The sequence below is a fragment of the Atractosteus spatula genome, chromosome 5 (assembly GCF_055471065.1).
Source record: "Atractosteus spatula isolate fAtrSpa1 chromosome 5, fAtrSpa1.hap1, whole genome shotgun sequence".
In the NCBI taxonomy this organism is placed as follows: domain Eukaryota; kingdom Metazoa; phylum Chordata; class Actinopteri; order Semionotiformes; family Lepisosteidae; genus Atractosteus; species Atractosteus spatula.
In genome coordinates this window covers 66,291,367-66,309,563 of record NC_142710.1, presented here as the reverse complement: position 1 = coordinate 66,309,563, position 18,197 = coordinate 66,291,367, and the positions used below count along the sequence as shown (strand labels likewise).

Genomic DNA, 18,197 nt, shown 5'->3' with positions numbered 1-18,197 from the left:
CTTCAAGATCACCGCGAGTGAAGGACAGACCGCACAGCCTCGCAGATGCGGCTCGGATTGGTACAAACCGGACAGACACGCCGGTGCCTGGGCTTTACCTACGCGACACAAGCTCAGCACGACGTTCGGGAAATAGTTTTTAATCTTTCGGCTTCCCCACCCACACGGAACTGTGACGGCCCGACCCCCTGCGAGTCAAAACACGTGCCACTTCCTGAGCGGCGTGACTCCTGAAGGGCTCGCCTCGCGCTCGTTCCCCGTCGCCCGTGGACGTGGCCCCGCGGGGCTCGAGGCTGCGCCGGAGGGATGGAGCTCGCGCTGGGACTCGCCGCGCTCGCGCTGAGCCTCGTGGCGCCGGCCGTGGGACGGGAGCCGAGGAGGAACAGTCTCGCCATCACACTGGTAAGAGCACGGCGGGGTCCGCGGCGGGGTCTGGGGGTTTGGGGGTGACCCCGGTCACGATGAGAACATACGATATCCTAAGTAGGCAGTTGGCAGTAAACGGACTGCTGTCGGCTCCAGCAGCGTGGAGCTGCGCAGCTCAGTGCGGTAGAGTTCCGTTCTCCCACACCCCTCCGTGTAAAGACGCGTGTTCTGCTCTTCCTCGGGTCCGTGTCCCTCGGTTCGCTCTGGAGACGCCCGCTGGCGTGACTCTGTCTGTGTCCCGGCGGATTGTGAAGACTGGTATCAGGTCTCCCCACAGTCTCCCCCGTCCCAGACTAGAGGTCCAGTCCCTCCGGCTGCTCAGAGCAGGACTGTCCTCTGGGCCCAGAGTGGATCTGGCCGCTCTTCTCCATTCCAGAGCAGCAACATCTTTTCTAGACCGGGGGGACCAGGGTTGTAGACAATCGTGTAATAAATCAGTGCTTACCAGATCTTTATACACTCGCAGCATCCGATACATTTACATTCTACACTTTGAACTACAGATCTCAGCATTTGATTGCTTTGTATTGCTTCCAGCTGAGTCTAGAAGATGTAAATGCTGTGTCAACATAAACACCTCAGTTACCCACAGTCTGTTTTTACTGCCTGCATGCAAAACCCTGCACTTGTCTCCACTAAACATCATCTGCCACGTGTTTGTTCAGTCCTGTCCTGAATTCTATCTAAACCTTTTTCAGTTTCATTTGCTGCCTCTACAGTGTTTGCTAATCCTCCTCACTTGAGATCATCTGCGAACCTGTCTAGTGTACTAACGACACCAGGATCGAGATTCCTGATATAAAGTAATTAGTGGTCCTAGTACTCAGCCCTGCGGTAGCCCTCTAATTAGTCTGATGTGTGTGTTCACCCTCAGTGTGTGCCCTCTGTTTTTTATTTAATGACCAATTCTTAGTCTGATCGCCCACATTTCCCAGAATGCCTACTGCTCGCAATTTGAGAATTAATCATTTGTGAAGATCTTTGTCAAAACCATTCAGAAAATCTAACTGCACCACATTGTATGCCCAGTCTGTATCCATTGCTATTGTTACTTGTTCAGACACGTTAGACAAAATCTGCCCTTTCTAAATACATGTTGACGGTTTCCTAGAATCTTGTTTCCATACAGGTGATCCTTAGTTTAACTGTAGCAGTTTACGTGTAACGGAAGTCAGACTTATTGGTAAGCAGTGACTCGGCTGGGTTTTGTCACTCTTGCTGTGGAGGTGCCTGATGTGAGCAGGTCACTAGTCCCAGGTTCAAGCCCTGTCTAGGGAGACTGTGAAAAGAGCCGCATGTGAATAACATCTCTCATTTCCTCAATACAGCTGGTAAGATTCCAGCTAGCTCTGGAGCTTCATTCATCCTCAGTGCAGGAACACTGGCGCTTCTGTACTGCCGTCGTTCGATACAGAACTGTGTCCTTCGGCCCCTGAGGCCTGTGTCCATCCCTCCTGAGTGCTCACTGGAGAGAAGTCCTCCTGCTGTCTAGAGGTGTCCTCTCACTGTCCCTGGGACAGTCCACTCCAGCCCTGACAGGCCCGTTGCTGAACTGGCTTTTTATTTCTCCCAGCCTGTCTTGTAATATTCCTTGTCAGCTCTTTCTCAGCCTGTCTAATATTTTAAACTGTGTTGCAAGTCGTTGAGCTGCCTCTCCTTCACTGGATCCTGTTGTTTTTAATAACGTTTATGATGAAGCGCTTTCTTTTTCCTTTTTCCCTCATTGATTTGTTCAACCGTTGGGGATATTGTGTTTTGCGTTTCGATTTATTTGCTTTGTGCTTCGAGCAGAATCGGTTTAATCTGCTGCTGTCCTTTCTCTCCACGGATTCAATCTCAGTTTTGTCCCATTTCACTTCTCTTGGACTGTATCGTGTTCCTCTCAGGTCAGCTTTCTGGAAATCGTAAACATCAGATTTCAAGTCAGCCAGTTCAGTTTCAGAGTGTGCTTCAAAGCGTGTTATAATCCCGGTTCCCTGACGGCTCTCTCACTTCCCTTTGCCTCAGCCTGTCTCCACGGCCCGGCGAGCAGATCTGCAGGAGCTTCCTCTTGAAGGCGCTCTGATGAGCTGGGCGGGAGCAGTCGCTCTCCGTGTCGGCCCCTGCAGTGTGTGGGCACCTCGGGTCTCACACAGACTGCTTCTTCTTTTGGACAAAAATCCTTCATTTCATCATACGGTGTTGAGTTAGAGACCTCGGCAAAGTTGGCCCTCCTGCGACCAGCGCAAACGATGAAACTCACCGCGTTCTTCAGCGCCTGTGCCGTTGAAAGTACCGCTTTCACTTCCGAGATATAGCGCCTTCTTTATTCAGGGCCACACATGACTCTTGTTGCCGTTGTAGGGGGGCTGAATGACGCCGCACCCTGAAAAAGACTCTGTCTTCAAGACGAAAGCACGTCAGGCGCTGCTTTTCCAGCACAAACCAGCAGGAATGGCGCGCGGACGGATGCTGTGGGTTTCCTTGCTGAATCATGATCAACAGCTGTGTCTGGTGCTCTACCGTATTGTCCCAGCACTGCAGCTTGGGAATGTTATTCAACTCGTCCGTTCCGCAGGGATACGGAGACTCCCAATTCCTCGAGCTGTAGTTCCCGAACCTGTGAGGTCTTTGGCATAGAGTGCTGTGCCGTCTCTCCGGAACGGAGCGTGTCTGCCGACGTTATTCCTCCCCGGCAGTTTCAGCTGAGCAGCTCTCTGGGACTCAATCAATCAATCAGTAAATCAAACTGTATTTATCCAATGCACAACAATACAGCAGTGGTTGCGGGCAATGAAATGTCTTTTCTAGGAGCTCACGGGGGGGATAAAAATCACAAAATTAAGGTTACAAAATAAGGTTACATAATAACAGATAATGTAATAGAAATTGAATGAAATAAACTCAGACAAAACTCAATATGAGTAGAGCTGCTATGTGTCCAGGGTGCGCGCGGCACATCACGTCCAGGGAGTGCAGTGTGTCCATGTCCATGTAGCCACTACAGGTGATTTGCTGAAGGAGCTGCAGGTTGGCTGTTCAGCAGTCACATTGCCTGGAGGCAGAAGCTGTTGCGTGATTTGTTGGACTTTTACCGAATTCCAGTGACGTCATGCCCCCCCAGCGTGGCTGCGTCCTGCCTGCTGCTCCCAGCTCGTCAGTCTCGTTTCTCCCTTGGCCTTTGCTCCCATGAAACCTCATTTTCATTTTTCCTTGGTTCCCCCACCCTTCCTCCCCAGTTTAAACGTTTCTGGATCTCCTCGTGGATTCTCGGTGTCCGTTGGTCCGTCCCGTCGGTACCGAAGCCCGGGAGATGTCTCCAGTGCCCACGGGCTGTGCAGACGGGTCGGCACCTGGAGTTGCTGTGTCTCAGTCTCCTGCCAGGCTGTCTGCATCTGTCCAGACGGGAAGCTGCTGTTGGGTCCTGTGTCCTTTCGGCCCACATGGAGAGTGTCCAGCACCAGCTGTCCCAGCTGGAAGCCTCTTGACTTCACCAGAACTCCGGTCCAGGGAGACAGCAGACTGCTGTCGTCTCCCGGTCCCTGGCCAGGGTCACTCAGCCCTGGTGTCCTGGACACCCAGTGCCTCTGTCTGGACTCCTAGTGGACACCAGGGATTGAGGTTCCTGACCACTCATGGACGTGTCCCAGATCCGATTCCGGGTTCGAGAGTTCACCGCGGGCAAATCCACTCGGCAAAACAGAAGCTCCTTCTGCAGCGGTGGAGTGAGAGAGATGTTTCCTCTGTCCTGTCCTACTGTGACAGCTGCCAGTCCCACCAGCGAAGATTAGACATGAGACCAGGAGAAGCACAGGCAGTGGAGCACAAAGCGAAGTTGTTGATGAAGCACGTGAATGATCTCTCCAGTTAAGGGTTACTCCTAAAATTCAGCTAACAGGTAACTAACTGATGTGGGCAGTGTTGTGGTGCTTACCTGCACCAGGTAAATGATGGGGAGTGCATTGTGCAGAGGCAGTGGTCAAGGGTCACTGCATCATGTCTCCAGGGGTCTGGGATGATGTATGGGGCTTACATCCAGCGACTGACATGAGGAGAGCCCAGCTCCTTCCTCCTGTGCTATTATTAATTTAATTAAACTAATTCCTCTCTAATTGGCAGCTGTTCAAGAGCTGTCCACACCTCTTCAGGTGCTGCGAGTTTGACACCTGTACAGCCCAGTCCTGCACCCAGTGACGTCGCGCTGCTCTGAGCTAATGGACACAGCTGGCTGTGAAGACGCTGTACTGAGACAGGCAGTGAGACGGTTACTGCATAGCGAGTAGCCCAGGGGAGCTGTAACCCACGGAAGCAGCACTGCAGAGTTCAGCACCTTATGAGCTCTTACGGAAAATACCAGCCTGGGGCCAGCCAGCTAGCAGCTGAGCAAACAGATAGATTGAGGTCCAATTGCCTGTAATGACGCTGGTAATCCACTGAGAGTCTAGTGCTTTAAATGTAGCATTGTGTGTTGGAGTGTAGCCTGGAGACCGAGTGTTGGAGTGTAGCCTGGAGACCGAGTGTTGGAGTGTAGCCTGGAGACCGAGTGTTGGAGTGTAGCCTGGAGACCGAGCATTGGAGTGTAGCCTGGAGACCGAGTGTTGGAGTGTAGCCTGGAGACCGAGTGTTGGAGTGTAGCCTGGAGACCGAGTGTTGGAGTGTAGCCTGGAGACTGAGTGTTGGAGTGTAGCCTATAGAGCTCTTCTCCAGTGGGATTTGGCATCTCTTGCCCTAGACAGTGACAGGCGCCTTTGAAATATTACAGATGGATACCTGCAACAAAAGTGTACACACCTTCCTGGTTGTCTTTGTGGTTGAGGGCGTTGTCTTTCCTGCAGGTGCAGTTCAGCATGAAGATTCTTCTCTGTTTTGCAATCACACACGCAGTCACAGCGCTGGAGACGGCAGCTCAATATTCTGTGCAAATAATGAAATATTGATCTTGAAATTGAAAAGGCGGAAGAAGATCTTGGTCTGTGGGTGTGTAAAATGAGCAGTCGGCTCTGTCCAAGCGACAGCGGGTCCTGCTGTCTGTGCCGCTCGGCTCTGTGCTTGGAGCTGTGTCTCAGGTCCTGCTGCAGTGGTTCTGCAGTCCGGCTGTGCTCAGGCTCACACTGGGCAGATCCAGACCCACAAGAGCCTGCAGAACTCCCAGGACAGTTTACAGTGCATTAGGGGTCCCCAGCTAGGGTTCGGTCTGCACTGAGGCGGGGTTCCAGCTGGACTGTGGTGGGGACTCACCCAGCCACAGGGTTCCAGCTGGACTGCGGTGGGGATTGGTGAATATTGGGGTTCCAGCTGGACTGTGGTGGGTATATTGGGGAGTATGAGCAGGGAGACGCAGAGGAGCAGTACGAACGCTGGTGGTGCCAGAGGCTCGGGGACACCCTTTAGGGTCTGGGCTGCAGTTGTCGCTCCTCGTGGGGACAGAGGAGGGGGAGCGCTGAGCTGGGGCGCTGTTCTGTCAGGCCATCGCAGCTGTCGCCCCCACAGTTCCTTCCCATGAATGCAAAACCTGCGTCGTGTTTTGCGGAAGTTTTTTTCTCCTTCTATGAAACTGAGGTGTTGCTCAACAGCCCTTTGAAAAGCTTCCTCTGTGCAGCGTTGACTAACGTCCTCTCTCTCTCTGCTCTCTGTCTCTGCAGGTCCGAGAGCTGGCTGGTAAGTTCCTTCACTGGGCGGGTCTGCGGAGCGCCTGAGCAGGACACACACAGGCGCTGCCGGAAGAGGAGTCCTTCCTGCGCTGTGCCTGGGCGCAGCCCTGCTCCCGCCCTGCAGGTGGCGCTGGATTCGCCGTGACATGTTGGCTCCTCATGGGGGCTGCTGGAGGTGCAGAATCTGACCCCGGCCTCTCTCTCCTCCAGACCCTCACTGGACTGGGCCGGAGCCGGAGCCGGAGGCCAGGCCGAGCCTGACCCTCTCGACACTGACGCTGTGCCCGCCTGGACGAGCCCACTGCAGCACCTGTGTCAGGGCCCAGGTGGCGCTGCCCTGCAGGGGTGAGTCTCTGGCCCCTGGACAGGGGGCCCCCTGCCCTCTTCCTCATCAGCCTCACATCACAGGTCATTAACTGCAGCAAACAAAACAGATGAAGCAAAATGCTGAGTCCAAGCTCTCCCTGCTGCCTGTTCTCGTAATGATCTCCGAGAGCCCGGAAAACACTCCTGCAGCTCAAGCCACGTCTCCAAGGCGGAACTCTTTCGCCCTCTGGTGGAGACCTCTGTCCCTGTAGCACACCGCCACCTGCTGGCTTCTGAACGCAGGCAGCACATAGTGGTCCTTGTCCCCGCCCCGACCCCGGCTCTGCTTACACTGCTCTCTGTCGCCCCCTGTCGCTCGGTCTCCCTCACTGCACGTGTCCCATCTTCTGCTCTCAGTTCTGCCCAGAAACATTGTGCTGGACTTCCTGGAGCTGAGCAGCAACCGCCACTGGGAGGTCAGGGTGCGCGGGAGACGCCGTGCCACTGCAGAAACCTGGAAAGTAAGAAACCCCTCATCTGTTCTTCCCCTCCTCCACCGGCTCTGTCCTGCGTGCTGCATGGACGGCTCTGATCGGCTCTCTCCTCTCTTCCCTCTCCCCCCTCTGTCTGTCAGTGGCAGGAGCAGAGAAGGGCTTGGAGGATACTGGAGCCCCCAGACCCACAGCTGAATTCGTCACACACACCCAGAACTGTAAGATGTGTCTGTCTGCTGAATCTGACTGGCCCTGTGTCTCTCTGTACTCCTGTGTCTCTCTGTACTCCTGCGTCTCCCTGCGTCTCCCTGCATCTCTCTGCATCTCTCTTTACTTCTCTCAGTGGCTCTCTGTGTCTTTATGCATCTTTCTGTCTCCCTGTGTCTCCTTGCTTCTCTCAGTGTCTCTATGCCTCTCTGTGTCTTTGTGTCTTTCTGTACTCCTGTGTCTCTCAGTGCCTCTTTGTGCTCCTGTGCTCCTCACTGTATCACTCTCTCTCTGTCTGTCTGTCCCTCTCAGTGGCAGCTGTCCTATGAGTGTTTTGAGGCAGAGGGGGGGCGAGATGTCCTGGTGTCTGTGTCCAGCAGTGTGTTCCAGGAGCCGGTGAGCGTGGCCTACACGGTGGAGGACAGCGAGAGAGGTACAGCCCAAAACACTGTCACCGCCAGGGAGCAGCCCTGAGAAATTTGCAGGAGTGCAGTAGTTCACCATGTGATGTTCTATTCATTATAGCAGATTGCAGTGTCCAATATTTTATTTGAGTTAACTCTGTTGTGGTGTATTACAGTATAACAGTTTATTCTACACAACAGCAGTATGTTGCAGTACATTGTTGGATGTTATTGAATATTGCAAGGTCAGTTAATTAGATTCAGTTCCTGTAAAGAAGTAGCAGTGTTCAGTCTGGGACACTAACTAACAGCCCACACCCTGTTTTTGTACCTGTTGGGGAATTGTGAACTCCCACTGCTATAAAGTGCTCGAGTGTGGGAGCGTGTGTGCTCGAGGGTGCAGCGTGTGTGCTCGAGGGTGCAGTGTGTGTCCTTGAGGGGGGGGGCGTGTGTGCTAGAGGGTGCAGCGTGTGTGCGTGAGGGTGCAGCATGTGTGCTCGAGGGGGGGAGCGTGTGTGCGTGAGGGTGCAGCGTGTGTGCTCGAGGGGGGGAGCGTGTGTGCTCGAGGGGGGGGAGTGTGTGTGCTCGAGGGTGCAGCGTGTGTGCTCGAGGGTGCAGCGTGTGTGCGTGAGGGTGCAGCATGTGTGCTCGAGGGGGGGAGCGTGTGTGCTGGAGGGTGCAGCGTGTGTGCTCGAGGGTGCAGCGTGTGTGCTCGAGGGGGGGAGCGTGTGTGCTCGAGGGTGCAGCGTGTGTGCGTGAGGGTGCAGCGTGTGTGCTGGAGGGTGCAGCGTGTGTGCTCGAGGAGGGGAGCGTGTGTGCGTGAGGGTGCAGCGTGTGTGCTGGAGGGGGGGAGCGTGTGTGCGTGAGGGTGCAGCGTGTGTGCGTGAGGGTGCAGCGTGTGTGCTCGAGGGGTGGAGCGTGTGTGCTCGAGGGGTGCAGCGTGTGTGCTCGAGGTGGGGAGCGTGTGTGCTCGAGGGTGCAGCGTGTGTGCTGGAGGGTGCAGCGTGTGTGCTCGAGGGGGGGAGCGTGTGTGCTGGAGGGTGCAGCGTGTGTGCTCGAGGGGGGGAGCGTGTGTGCTGGAGGGTGCAGCGTGTGCTCTCACACACTCTGGTGTGCTTGGCGCTCACTGCAGGCCCCGTGTTCAATGTGACCCTGGATGGACCTGCTCGTGCCCTGGTGGTGTCTGTGCTCCCTGGGCCAGTGCTGAAGGCGCGGCTGTGCTACCAGCACTTCATCGTCTGCGATGACCTCTCCCCCCCGGTCACTGGCCTGGTGAGGACACCTGTCTGTGTGTGTCAGTCTTATCCTGTACTCGCAGCCTGCTTCCTCTCTGTCCTCTTCTCTGTCTCGCTCCGGTCCTTGTCCTGTGGGAATGCCATGAGCAGATCGTCGCCCCGACAGCGGTGAGGTTCCTACCCCCTGCCTGCAGAGCCAATCGAGTGTCCTCTGTGTGTCGCACGCCTGCGCCCACTCCTGTCCCGGGCTCCTCTGCCCAGGAGCGCGGAGAGCCAGGCGTCTCCGTACCCCTCCTGACCCTCTGTGTGTCGCAGGTGGACCCCAGCGAGGCTCTGACCGCCCGCCTGTCCTTCCCCCTCCTGCTGCCCTGCCTGTGTGTGGAGGTAAGAGTCCGACTCCCGCAGCTGTCAGAGCGTTGCGGAGACACGGGACACAGAGAGAAGGGCGAGATCGTTCTCCCAGTGGAGGCCCCACTAGCGGAGAGGCAGTTCATCCACAGAACCAGTCAAGGCAGCACGAATCACACACTGCACTGCATGACTGCTCTCACTGGAGCCGGAGCTGTCTGTCTCTCAGCCTGTGCACACCTCTTTCTGCAGGTGTATCATCTGGGCTACGACCACTGGCGCCGGATAGCCTGCCCCCTGAAGGACCAGCGCTGGGACAGTGAGTGTGCCCTTCTCTCTGAGCTTCCTGAAGGCCGTCTCACACACACACACGGGTGGAGTCAGCCACTGAACTGTCAGTAGAGGCTGCTGTGTCAATTGTGACCACCAGAGGGAGCACAGTACATACATCGAGTACAACTGTGGCGGACAGCACTGATGTGGAAGGCATACAGTCATAAGAATATTATATAAATATCCTTACACGTCTATACTGCTTTTCTGGACATTCTACTCAAAGCACTTTACAGGTAATGGGGACTCCCCTCCACCCCCACCAGTGTGCAGCCCCACCTGGATGATGCTCCAGTCTGCTCCCCACACACCAGTCTCAGTGGGGAGGAGAGCAGAGTGGTGAAGCCAGTTCAGAGAGGGGGGTTATTAGGAGGCCAAGATCAGTAAAGGCCAGGGGGGCAGTAATTTTAAATCCTACAATTTGCCTTTTTATTGCTTCCTGTAGTGTCTAGAAGATGGAAATGATGTGTCAACATGAACACCTCAGTCTTTTCCATAAGCGGCCTCTTCTGTCTCAGTTTCCCCATTTGTATTTACAGTCTATGTTTTTACTGCCTGCATGCAAAACCCTGCACTTGTCTCCACTAAACATCATCTGCCACGTGTTTGTTCAGTCCTGTCCTGAATTGTATCTAAACCTTTTTCAGTTTCATTTTCTGCCTCTACAGTGTTTGCCTCACTTGAGATCATCTGTGAACCTGTCTAGTTTACTAACGACACCAGGATCGAGATTCCATATATATATACTAATTAGAACAGTGGTCCTAGTACACATCCCTGTGGTACTCCTACTCTCTACAGCAGTTTGAGAATTGATTACTTATGGGGAACTTAATCGATCCTTCTGACAATCTCAGTACTCAGACCATGTGCTCTGAGTGAGTCCAGAACTGCTGCTTGTAAACCCCTGTCTGGAGGAACTGATACTAATCTGGACCAGTATTGTCCATAGGATTGTGTTCCCCTATGCAAGCATCCTGTATTCCTGCAGCTTTAACAATTTATCTCCCTGAATTTGTCACTTGAACTGAACAGTTTTTCAGTTTCAGTACTGACTGTTAACTTCAGCTCTGGTTTATTCCAGCACGGGCTGATGATTTGTGGCGATCCAGCACTATTCACTTCCTGAGTCAGAGGTCAGGCAGCACGCTGACCCTGAGGTGGGACTCTCCCTGCCCTCTACCACACAGCTCTGCCTCCCTCTGCTGGAGAGACAGTGAAACTGCACCCAGTGCATGCAGAGTGATAGTCAACTCCACACTGAAGAGGGAAGACTCTGTGAGTAACACTACTACAGCAGTACTGCTACTAATATTGATAGCATTACAGAGAATAACAATAATGAATCTACGACAGACAGTCTAAGAGTGCGTATTAATTATAGATCAAGCAAGATTACTGTAACTGCTAAGGGGAATCATAGTCTCAGTAACAAATCGTAGAGCAAGAAGGAGCCTGTGAACTCATGTATTTTACTAATTGAATTGAATGGGGAAACAGACTGGTTAACAATCCCAAACTGGACCCCAGTGAGTGGCTGGTGTCTGAGACGGTTCTGGAAAGACTGTGACCCCCCTCCTCCCTCCCTCAGGTGTACACAATCTCCGGAGTGGACAGACACCCACAGCTGTGTGTCCAGGTGAGCCCGCTTGTGTGTTTGTGTAGTATCGTACATCGGGGACGGGGACCCCTCGCTCAGGGTGGGAAGGACTTGTTCTGTGGCCAAACAGTTTTCTTTCATATTTAAAAGTGCACAGACTTGTTGATAGGACTTAACTGTGGAGATACTCATGGGCAGAGTGGGCAACAGTAAGTGAGAGTCTGTGGGAGTTGGTAGCAGTCAGTGGAAATGTGTGATCGTGTGTGTGTGTGTATGTGTGTGTGTGGATGAGTGGATGGATAGCTTGTTGTATGTTATTTAACTTGTTGTTGTTGCTGCCGCTGTTCTGTGTTTATGTTGTTGGTGTTTCCTTAATGTCTCTGTATGGGAGCACACATGCAAACAAGCATTTCATGGCACCTGTGCACATGACAATAAACTGAGCTGAACTGATGAGTGTGTGTGAGAGGGACAGGGAGTGTGTGAAAGTATGTGTTGCTGTGCATGAGTGTGCTTGTGTGTGTTTCAGTGCTTGTTTTGAGTTGTAACAGACCTGCTTGTTTCCTTGTCTCTGCAGTTATCCTACCAAGACAGCTACCACGTAGAGTGTCCCTTTGGCCCAGGTCTGTCGAGACGTTCTGATTCCCTTACCCATGGAACCCAGTTATTTATAGATGGAGTGTAACTGTTGTCTGCCAGGCGCTGAAGGAGTCTGGGCAGTAATTCTCATGGCAGCTCGGTGCGATGGCCTGGCCTCTCTGCAGCCTGTGGCTGAATGTCTCTCCCCTGTGCTCCAGGAGACGCAGACTGGACAGCGGAGGTCACGCCTGCCGGCTCGCTCCAGCACCTGCGCATCACCTCTGGCGTCCCAGCATCCTTCAGTGCCGGGCTGTGCCGCCGCGAGGAGGAGCGGTGCGTCCCTGTGGCGCCCGTGCACCGCGCCTCGCTGGTGAGAGAGCGGGGGACGGGCGCTGAGGCTGCGCAGGGGGTCGAGGAGCTCAGCCTCCCTGGTCTCCAGCTGAGGAGGACGTGGGAGGAGACTGCATAAGCACGCAGCATTGTGAAAGGTGTTGCTGAGGTCTGCTCCTTCGGGGGTTAACACTGCGCTCTGTCCCGCAGGACTCGGGTTCGAACGCCACGGAGCTGCGCGTGACTCTGAGCTCTCCGGGCCCCTGGCTTTGCGTGCAGGTATGTCTCCCCTGTCTTCAGACGGGCTGTTCTGAAATGTGAGGGGACGTTTGTGTGGTTTTGTTTTTTTGGGGGGGATGTGAATGTTGGGGGACAGGGCCTCGTGCTGTGTGCACAGCTCTGGTCTTCAGGATAAATCAGAGATGCTGCTGCTCAACTGCGCAGACTGTCCAGAGAAGAGCAGCCAGATACAGTACATCCCAGACCTTCAGGGACTGTCCCTCACCACGGGCTACTGAGAGAACTGAGACGACTGCGAGGGGAGCTGGTTCCAGTGCCCAGAATGCTCAAAGAGCAGAGCAAAGTCTTCAGTGAGCTCAGTGTGTGACCCTCCTTAATCTTATCTGTCTGTTTTATAGTCCTATTGCACAGCTGGGTAAACAGGCCTGAACCACAAACGCTGGTGGTTTAGGGCTGGTTAGGTGGTGCTGGTCTCTATTTTTCATGTTTAACCCAGAGGCTTTGCCATATGACGAAACCAGCTCTTAGTATTATTTAGATTGAAGCTCAATAAACTGATCATTAAATACTGACGCACAGTGGTAATGTACGCGACTACAGGACATCCCTCTTCAATCATCATTTTTGTGATATACAGTACCTCCCGCTTTCAAAGGCAAAATCCCATGAAGATCAGGACTGTATCAGTTACGGATGGGTACTGTAGACTTCATCATCATCATCATCATCATCATCATAATATATCACCCTTACACTGTTACTAACTCCTGGGACATTGGTCTGGAAATCTGTGTCCGGAGGGAAGAGCGCCCCCTGCTGGCTCTCCGCCCTCTGATCCTCTCTCCCAGTTCAGTACTTCTTCAGGTGTATGTGTTCACAAGAGAAATAAGAGGGTAGAACGATAGAAAGAATAGCCCCTCCTGCCCTGACTGTCCCTTCCTGTGTCTCCCAGGTGTGGCGTACAGATGTGGCGTTCTCGCCGAAGATGCTGCTGTGCCCTTACAGTGAGTGTCTCTTCTGCTGTTAGGAGTGGGCCAGGAACTGAGCCAGTGAGTTCAGAGTGGGCAGCCCAGCAACGGGGCAGCTCAGCTCTGCTGGTGTCCTGGCTGGGCCCCTGTCTGTTCCAGAGGGAGGAGGTTCTTCTGTGTGGAGTTTGCGTGTTCTCCCGTGTTTCATGTTGGTGCTTGCTGGGTGTTCTGACTTCATCCCAGTTCATGAAGAAAAACAGGAGCAGTGCGTGCAGCTGTCCAGGACTCCCTGTGCTGCCAGATGAAAATGTACATTTTCACACAAAGAGAAGCGAATATGCAGATTCCTTCTCTGATATAAAAACCTGAGCAACTCAAACTTTCCTTCACCCAAAGTGCGACTAGACTGAGGTCACGCTGCTCGGCTCCTCCATCATCTGCGTAAGGCCAGGGCAGTAACCCTGTCAGTGTTCGCCTACCCCCAGCACTTTCAAGCCCAGACTCGAAACCTCCTTCAGAAGGGCTTTGCTAAATTAGCGTCTCTCTCTGCTCCATTTTTTAACCTCTGGTGCATTATAGCCGATAGTCCTTCTTATATGTCCTTACATTGTAATTTGCTGTCCTTATAACTGTTTTTTCGTTCTTTTATACCTAATGTAAAGCACTTTAAGGCGCTATATAAAATAAAGCTTGTTTTTATGTCTGGGACAAAGGTCCCACCCCAGCTGTTGACACGGATTCCTCCGGATCCTTGAGGAAGCCGCTGGGGGAGACTCCCGTGTCAGCAGACGGATGACCTGCTCTCATTGCTGTCGATTCTTCCTTAGATCCCAACGGGAGGCTCGGCCTCATGGCTCTGGCCGCTCTCATCCTGTCCTTCTCCACGACGCTGCTGCTGTTCCTGGGATACCTGGGCATCCGGAAGAGACTGTCAGGTGGGCCTCTAGGGGGAGCTCCAGCAGCACTGCTGGCTTCAGCCATGTAATCCATCGCTCGTGGGTTATTTCCGGTCATGAGCGCTTTTCAGAAGCGAGTTACGGTGCAAACAAGTTTCATGAGGTGCAGGGGGGCAGATTGCACGCCCCGCTTCCTCCTATCAGAGCGAAAGGAGAGAGAAACACGCGGACCTGCAGAGAAGACGCAGACACGAAGAGAGAGAGGGGAGGGTGAGGAGGGAGAGACGGTTCGACTCCCTGTGTCTGTGCCTGACCCCGCTTTCTCTCTGGCTCCCCCTGCAGGCCCTGTCTGGCAGCACAAGCCCGTGCTGCTGGTGAGTTCCTCGGACTCGGAGCCCCAGGTGTCCGCGGTGTGTGCTCTGGCCTCCCTCCTGCAGAGGGAGCTGTGCTGCGAGGTGCAGCTCTCCCACTGGGCCCAGGGGGAGCTGGCGCAGCTGGGACCCGTGCCCTGGCTGTACGGGCAGAGAGAGGCCGTGAGGAGGGCAGAAGGCAGGGTGCTGATAGCCTGGAGCCCCGAGGGCAGGGAAGTGTACCAGCGCTGGAGAGGAGGTCGAGCTGGTGGAGAGGGAGAGAGGAGCAGCAGGAGACAGGAGGAAGAGACAGAGGGGGAGGAGAGGAGGAGGAAAGAGAGAGGAGCTGCAGAAGGAGAAGGAAAGGAGAAGAGAGGGAGAGGAGTGGGAAGAGCAAACAGGAGAGGCGGAGAAGGACGGGGAAGGAGGAAGAGGGAGCAGGGAACGAAGAGGCCGAAGGGGGCGGCCGGGAAAGCGGAGGAAGAGTGGAGGCTCTGTGCGGGAGGAGAGGGAGAGGAGGGGAGCGGGAGCAAGCAGGGGCCCTGCTCTTACACCAGCCCAGTGCTCCAGGCCGCCCTGGCCTGTCTGCTGAGCGAGCAGGGAGGCGGTGGGGACGGGGGTGGGGAGTTTGCCCTGGTGTCTTTCACGGGGCTCTGCCACAGTCGGGACATCCCCCAGAGACTCAGCGGGCTCCCCCACTACCGGCTGCCCCGCGATTTCGGGAGACTGGTGGAGGAGCTGCAGGGGGGCAGAGGGGGCTGCCGGCGCTGCTGGGCCCGGCTCCTGACCAAGACCCTGGCACACAGACTGGCGTGCCAGCTGGCGGCGTGGCTGTGGTCTCCCTGGCGACAGGAGGAGGGGCACAGGCGGGGCAAAGGTCACCACGGCCACAGGAAGGGGAAGAGGAGGAGCTCAAGCCGGTGAACAGGAGGACAAGCTCAGGGTCCCACGGCGACAGGAGGCGTGGCCTTGACTGGCAGTGGGGCGGGGCTTCCAGCACACGGGGGCGTGGTCAGAGAGACAGCGTGGTGGCGGTGGTCTGGGCGCCACTCCCTGACTGCTTCTGCACTGGACCACTGCAGCAGGACCCTACAACTACAGCAGATTAGTGCTGAACTTCATACAGGAGAACTTGAGACAAGACGCTATCTGGCTATTTAGCCAGTTTGCTAGTTAGTAGTTGTTGTGGGGAAATTCTACATCAGAAGAGCCGGACACTGTCTTGTGCAAATTCAGTTTTATTGAGCTCAATAAGTCCAAGAATGTGCACTGGGTGTTCTTTGATATGTAATTACTACTTGTCCTACTCTGTCTTGCTCTAGGTTCTGTCCTTTGATATGCAACAGACATTGGTCTGCTTTATCCTGTTTGTGGGTGTTGTTCCTGTCTTTTATTATGTAGCGTTAAGTCACTGGAGCTGCTAAAGCAAGTCAGCTTTATGGCATCTTAGTGTGACTTTTGTTGAAGGCTAAATTAACAGACCCCAGCAACACCTCTCACAATGTGCTTAAGTGGTGCTATTTGCGATGCTGGATAAGTAAGATGTATACATGTCCCACTTGGCTGGGCAGTGTTCCACACTCCCACAACTCTTTGTGTAAAACAGTGCCTCCTGTCATGACGGGAGGATTCCATCCAATCAAACCGGGGTATCGGCTTCAGCACCACAGCTGGGCAGCTGTTCCAGACCCCCGCCGCCACCCGCGCTTGTGGACAGAAGCGCCTCCTGTTCTCGGATTCACGGCCGCTTCCTCCTGGGTTTCCTCTTGCTCAGAATGAAACAGGAACAAACGGGTGAAAGACTTACGTCAGAGGCTTGTGAATAACATCTCTCATTTCCTCAATACAGCTGGTAAGATTCCAGCTAGCTCTGGAGCTTCATTCATCCTCAGTGCAGGAACACTGGCGCTTCTATACTGCCGCCGTTCGATACAGAACTGTGTCCTTCGGCCCCTGAGGCCTGTATCCATCCCTCCTGAGTGCTCACTGGAGAGAAGTCCTCCTGCTGTCTAGAGGTGTCCTCTCACTGTCCCTGAGACATTCCACTCCAGCCCTGACAGGCCTGTTGCTATTGTAGACTGAGCTAACGTTTTATTTCTTTTCGCCTCTGTTGTAATGTGCCGTGGCACGTAGTGCTGCCCCCCTCCCTCCCTCAGGGAGAACGGAGACGCCTGGCCGGCCTGGAGAGCCGCTGTCGGCCGGCCCAGGCCCGTTTCGGTTCATGGCTGCTCAGGTCGTGAGAAGGAAGTGTGAAAATGTGTTACATCTCTTCAGTCCAGGAATATGGACAGTTGGTTTTGAAATGCACTGTCTTATTTGTGACTTTCCATTAAAAACAAAGAGCACTTACATCGGTTTTCTGATCACTGGATCCACGACAGGGTCATAGGGGGTGTCGGAGCCTAACCCGGCAAGCAAGAGACACAAGATGGGGTACACCCTGCACAGGACACCGGTCCATCTCAGGGCACACAGACACACAAACACACACTCGCACCGGGGCCAGTCGACCCACCAGCGAGTCTCTGGACTCTGGGAGGAAACCCACGTAAACGCCGGGAGAACATGCAGACTCCACGCACACAGCACCCTGGCTGCGGAATCGAGCCCCAGGGACCCAGGGCTGCGAGGCAGCAATGCAAACCTGCTCCCCTGCTCCTGTCTGGGACACAAACTGGTTTGGCAGATATGCATCTTCTTCAACCTCATGGAAATGTGGATGGGCCTGTGATGACTCACTTCCTCAATCCTAGGCAGCGCGTTGCTGAAATACCTGTGCGCGCTTCTCCTACACCGTGTGACGACTGCGGCCCCGCCTGCTGTCCTGGGGCTGCTTTGAAAAGTAGGGGGGCCAGGAGCTGGGAAACACTGCATATTCAGTACAGAAGGCAAGGAGCCAAATAGCTCAAAGTCAGTGAGAACAGGACAGGCGTCTTTACACAAAGGATGGGGGTGTCTGGAACAAACACCCAGCTGCGCTCTTGCAGCCGGAGGGATCTTTTCAGAAACAGCTGACAAGATCTTTGGAGTAATGAGCCCCCTCCTAGACTGATCGTTAGCATTTCAACACATGGTGGCCAGAGACATTGCCGTGACAGTAGGAAACAAATGCCAAATAAAAACAAACATAAAACCCTGAGAAACAGACAAGAACAACAGTTCATTTCTTAGTTACACAGACGTCCTGGACCACAACAGATAAAAACATCAGGGCAGAGCAATAACAAAGGTGATGAAGAGTTACAACAGCTTTTTCTCCCTTTACAGCTGGAGGTACACAGCAGTAAAGGTTGTTAATGAATGAGCGAGTCCAGCTGTTAACTGTGTGCAAGGAAATGAGTTTTGTACAGCTCCTGAACTGCAAACACAGCGCTGGTCTGCTTCTGTCAACAACAGGCTGATAAAGACAGCGGGTCCTTCTGTTGGGAGTGCCAGCTACAAGCAAGGCAGCGCCTGTTCCTGGACGCCTGCAGGGACTGTGCAGTCCTGGGCTTTTGCGCTGATGTGGTTAATATTCCACTGGAGAGTGAACACTTTGTACCTGGCACCAGCAGTACATGCCAGCAGCAGGCAGGAACAGCCTGGCAGCGCTGCAGAACCTTATCGCAGAGGCACAGAGACCTCCTGGGAGCTCGACCGGGCGCACGACAGGCTCTGCGCTGTGTGCACTCCACCGCAGCATCGTCATCGCCACGCCACGCCCCCTGCTGTCATGCTGCAGTTCTGCCCCGGCTCACTCCCACCTGGGGGCGCTGCCACCTGCCCTGTCCGGAGAGTGGAAGCAGAGCACCTCAGCGCCAGTAGTCGCTGCGCAGCTCGTCTTGTGTCGCCTGGCAGTGCCCAGCCACAGC

At 54.3% G+C, this 18,197-nt stretch overlaps 1 protein-coding gene across 1 annotated transcript; it reads left to right on the top strand.

The window, feature by feature from the left end:
* The first annotated feature begins 234 nt into the window (after positions 1-234).
* On the top strand, positions 235-16,693 carry il17re (interleukin 17 receptor E). Its single transcript, XM_088916663.1, has 17 exons — positions 235-402; positions 6,048-6,063; positions 6,267-6,401; positions 6,780-6,883; positions 6,997-7,074; positions 7,376-7,496; positions 8,600-8,739; positions 9,018-9,086; positions 9,303-9,369; positions 10,468-10,661; positions 10,975-11,022; positions 11,561-11,606; positions 11,781-11,932; positions 12,103-12,171; positions 13,085-13,136; positions 13,928-14,035; positions 14,339-16,693. Exons 1-17 carry the CDS (start codon positions 307-309, stop codon positions 15,268-15,270), a joined length of 2,427 nt encoding a protein of 808 aa, XP_088772789.1. The 5' UTR covers positions 235-306; the 3' UTR covers positions 15,271-16,693.
* Positions 16,694-18,197: the final 1,504 nt, after the last annotated feature.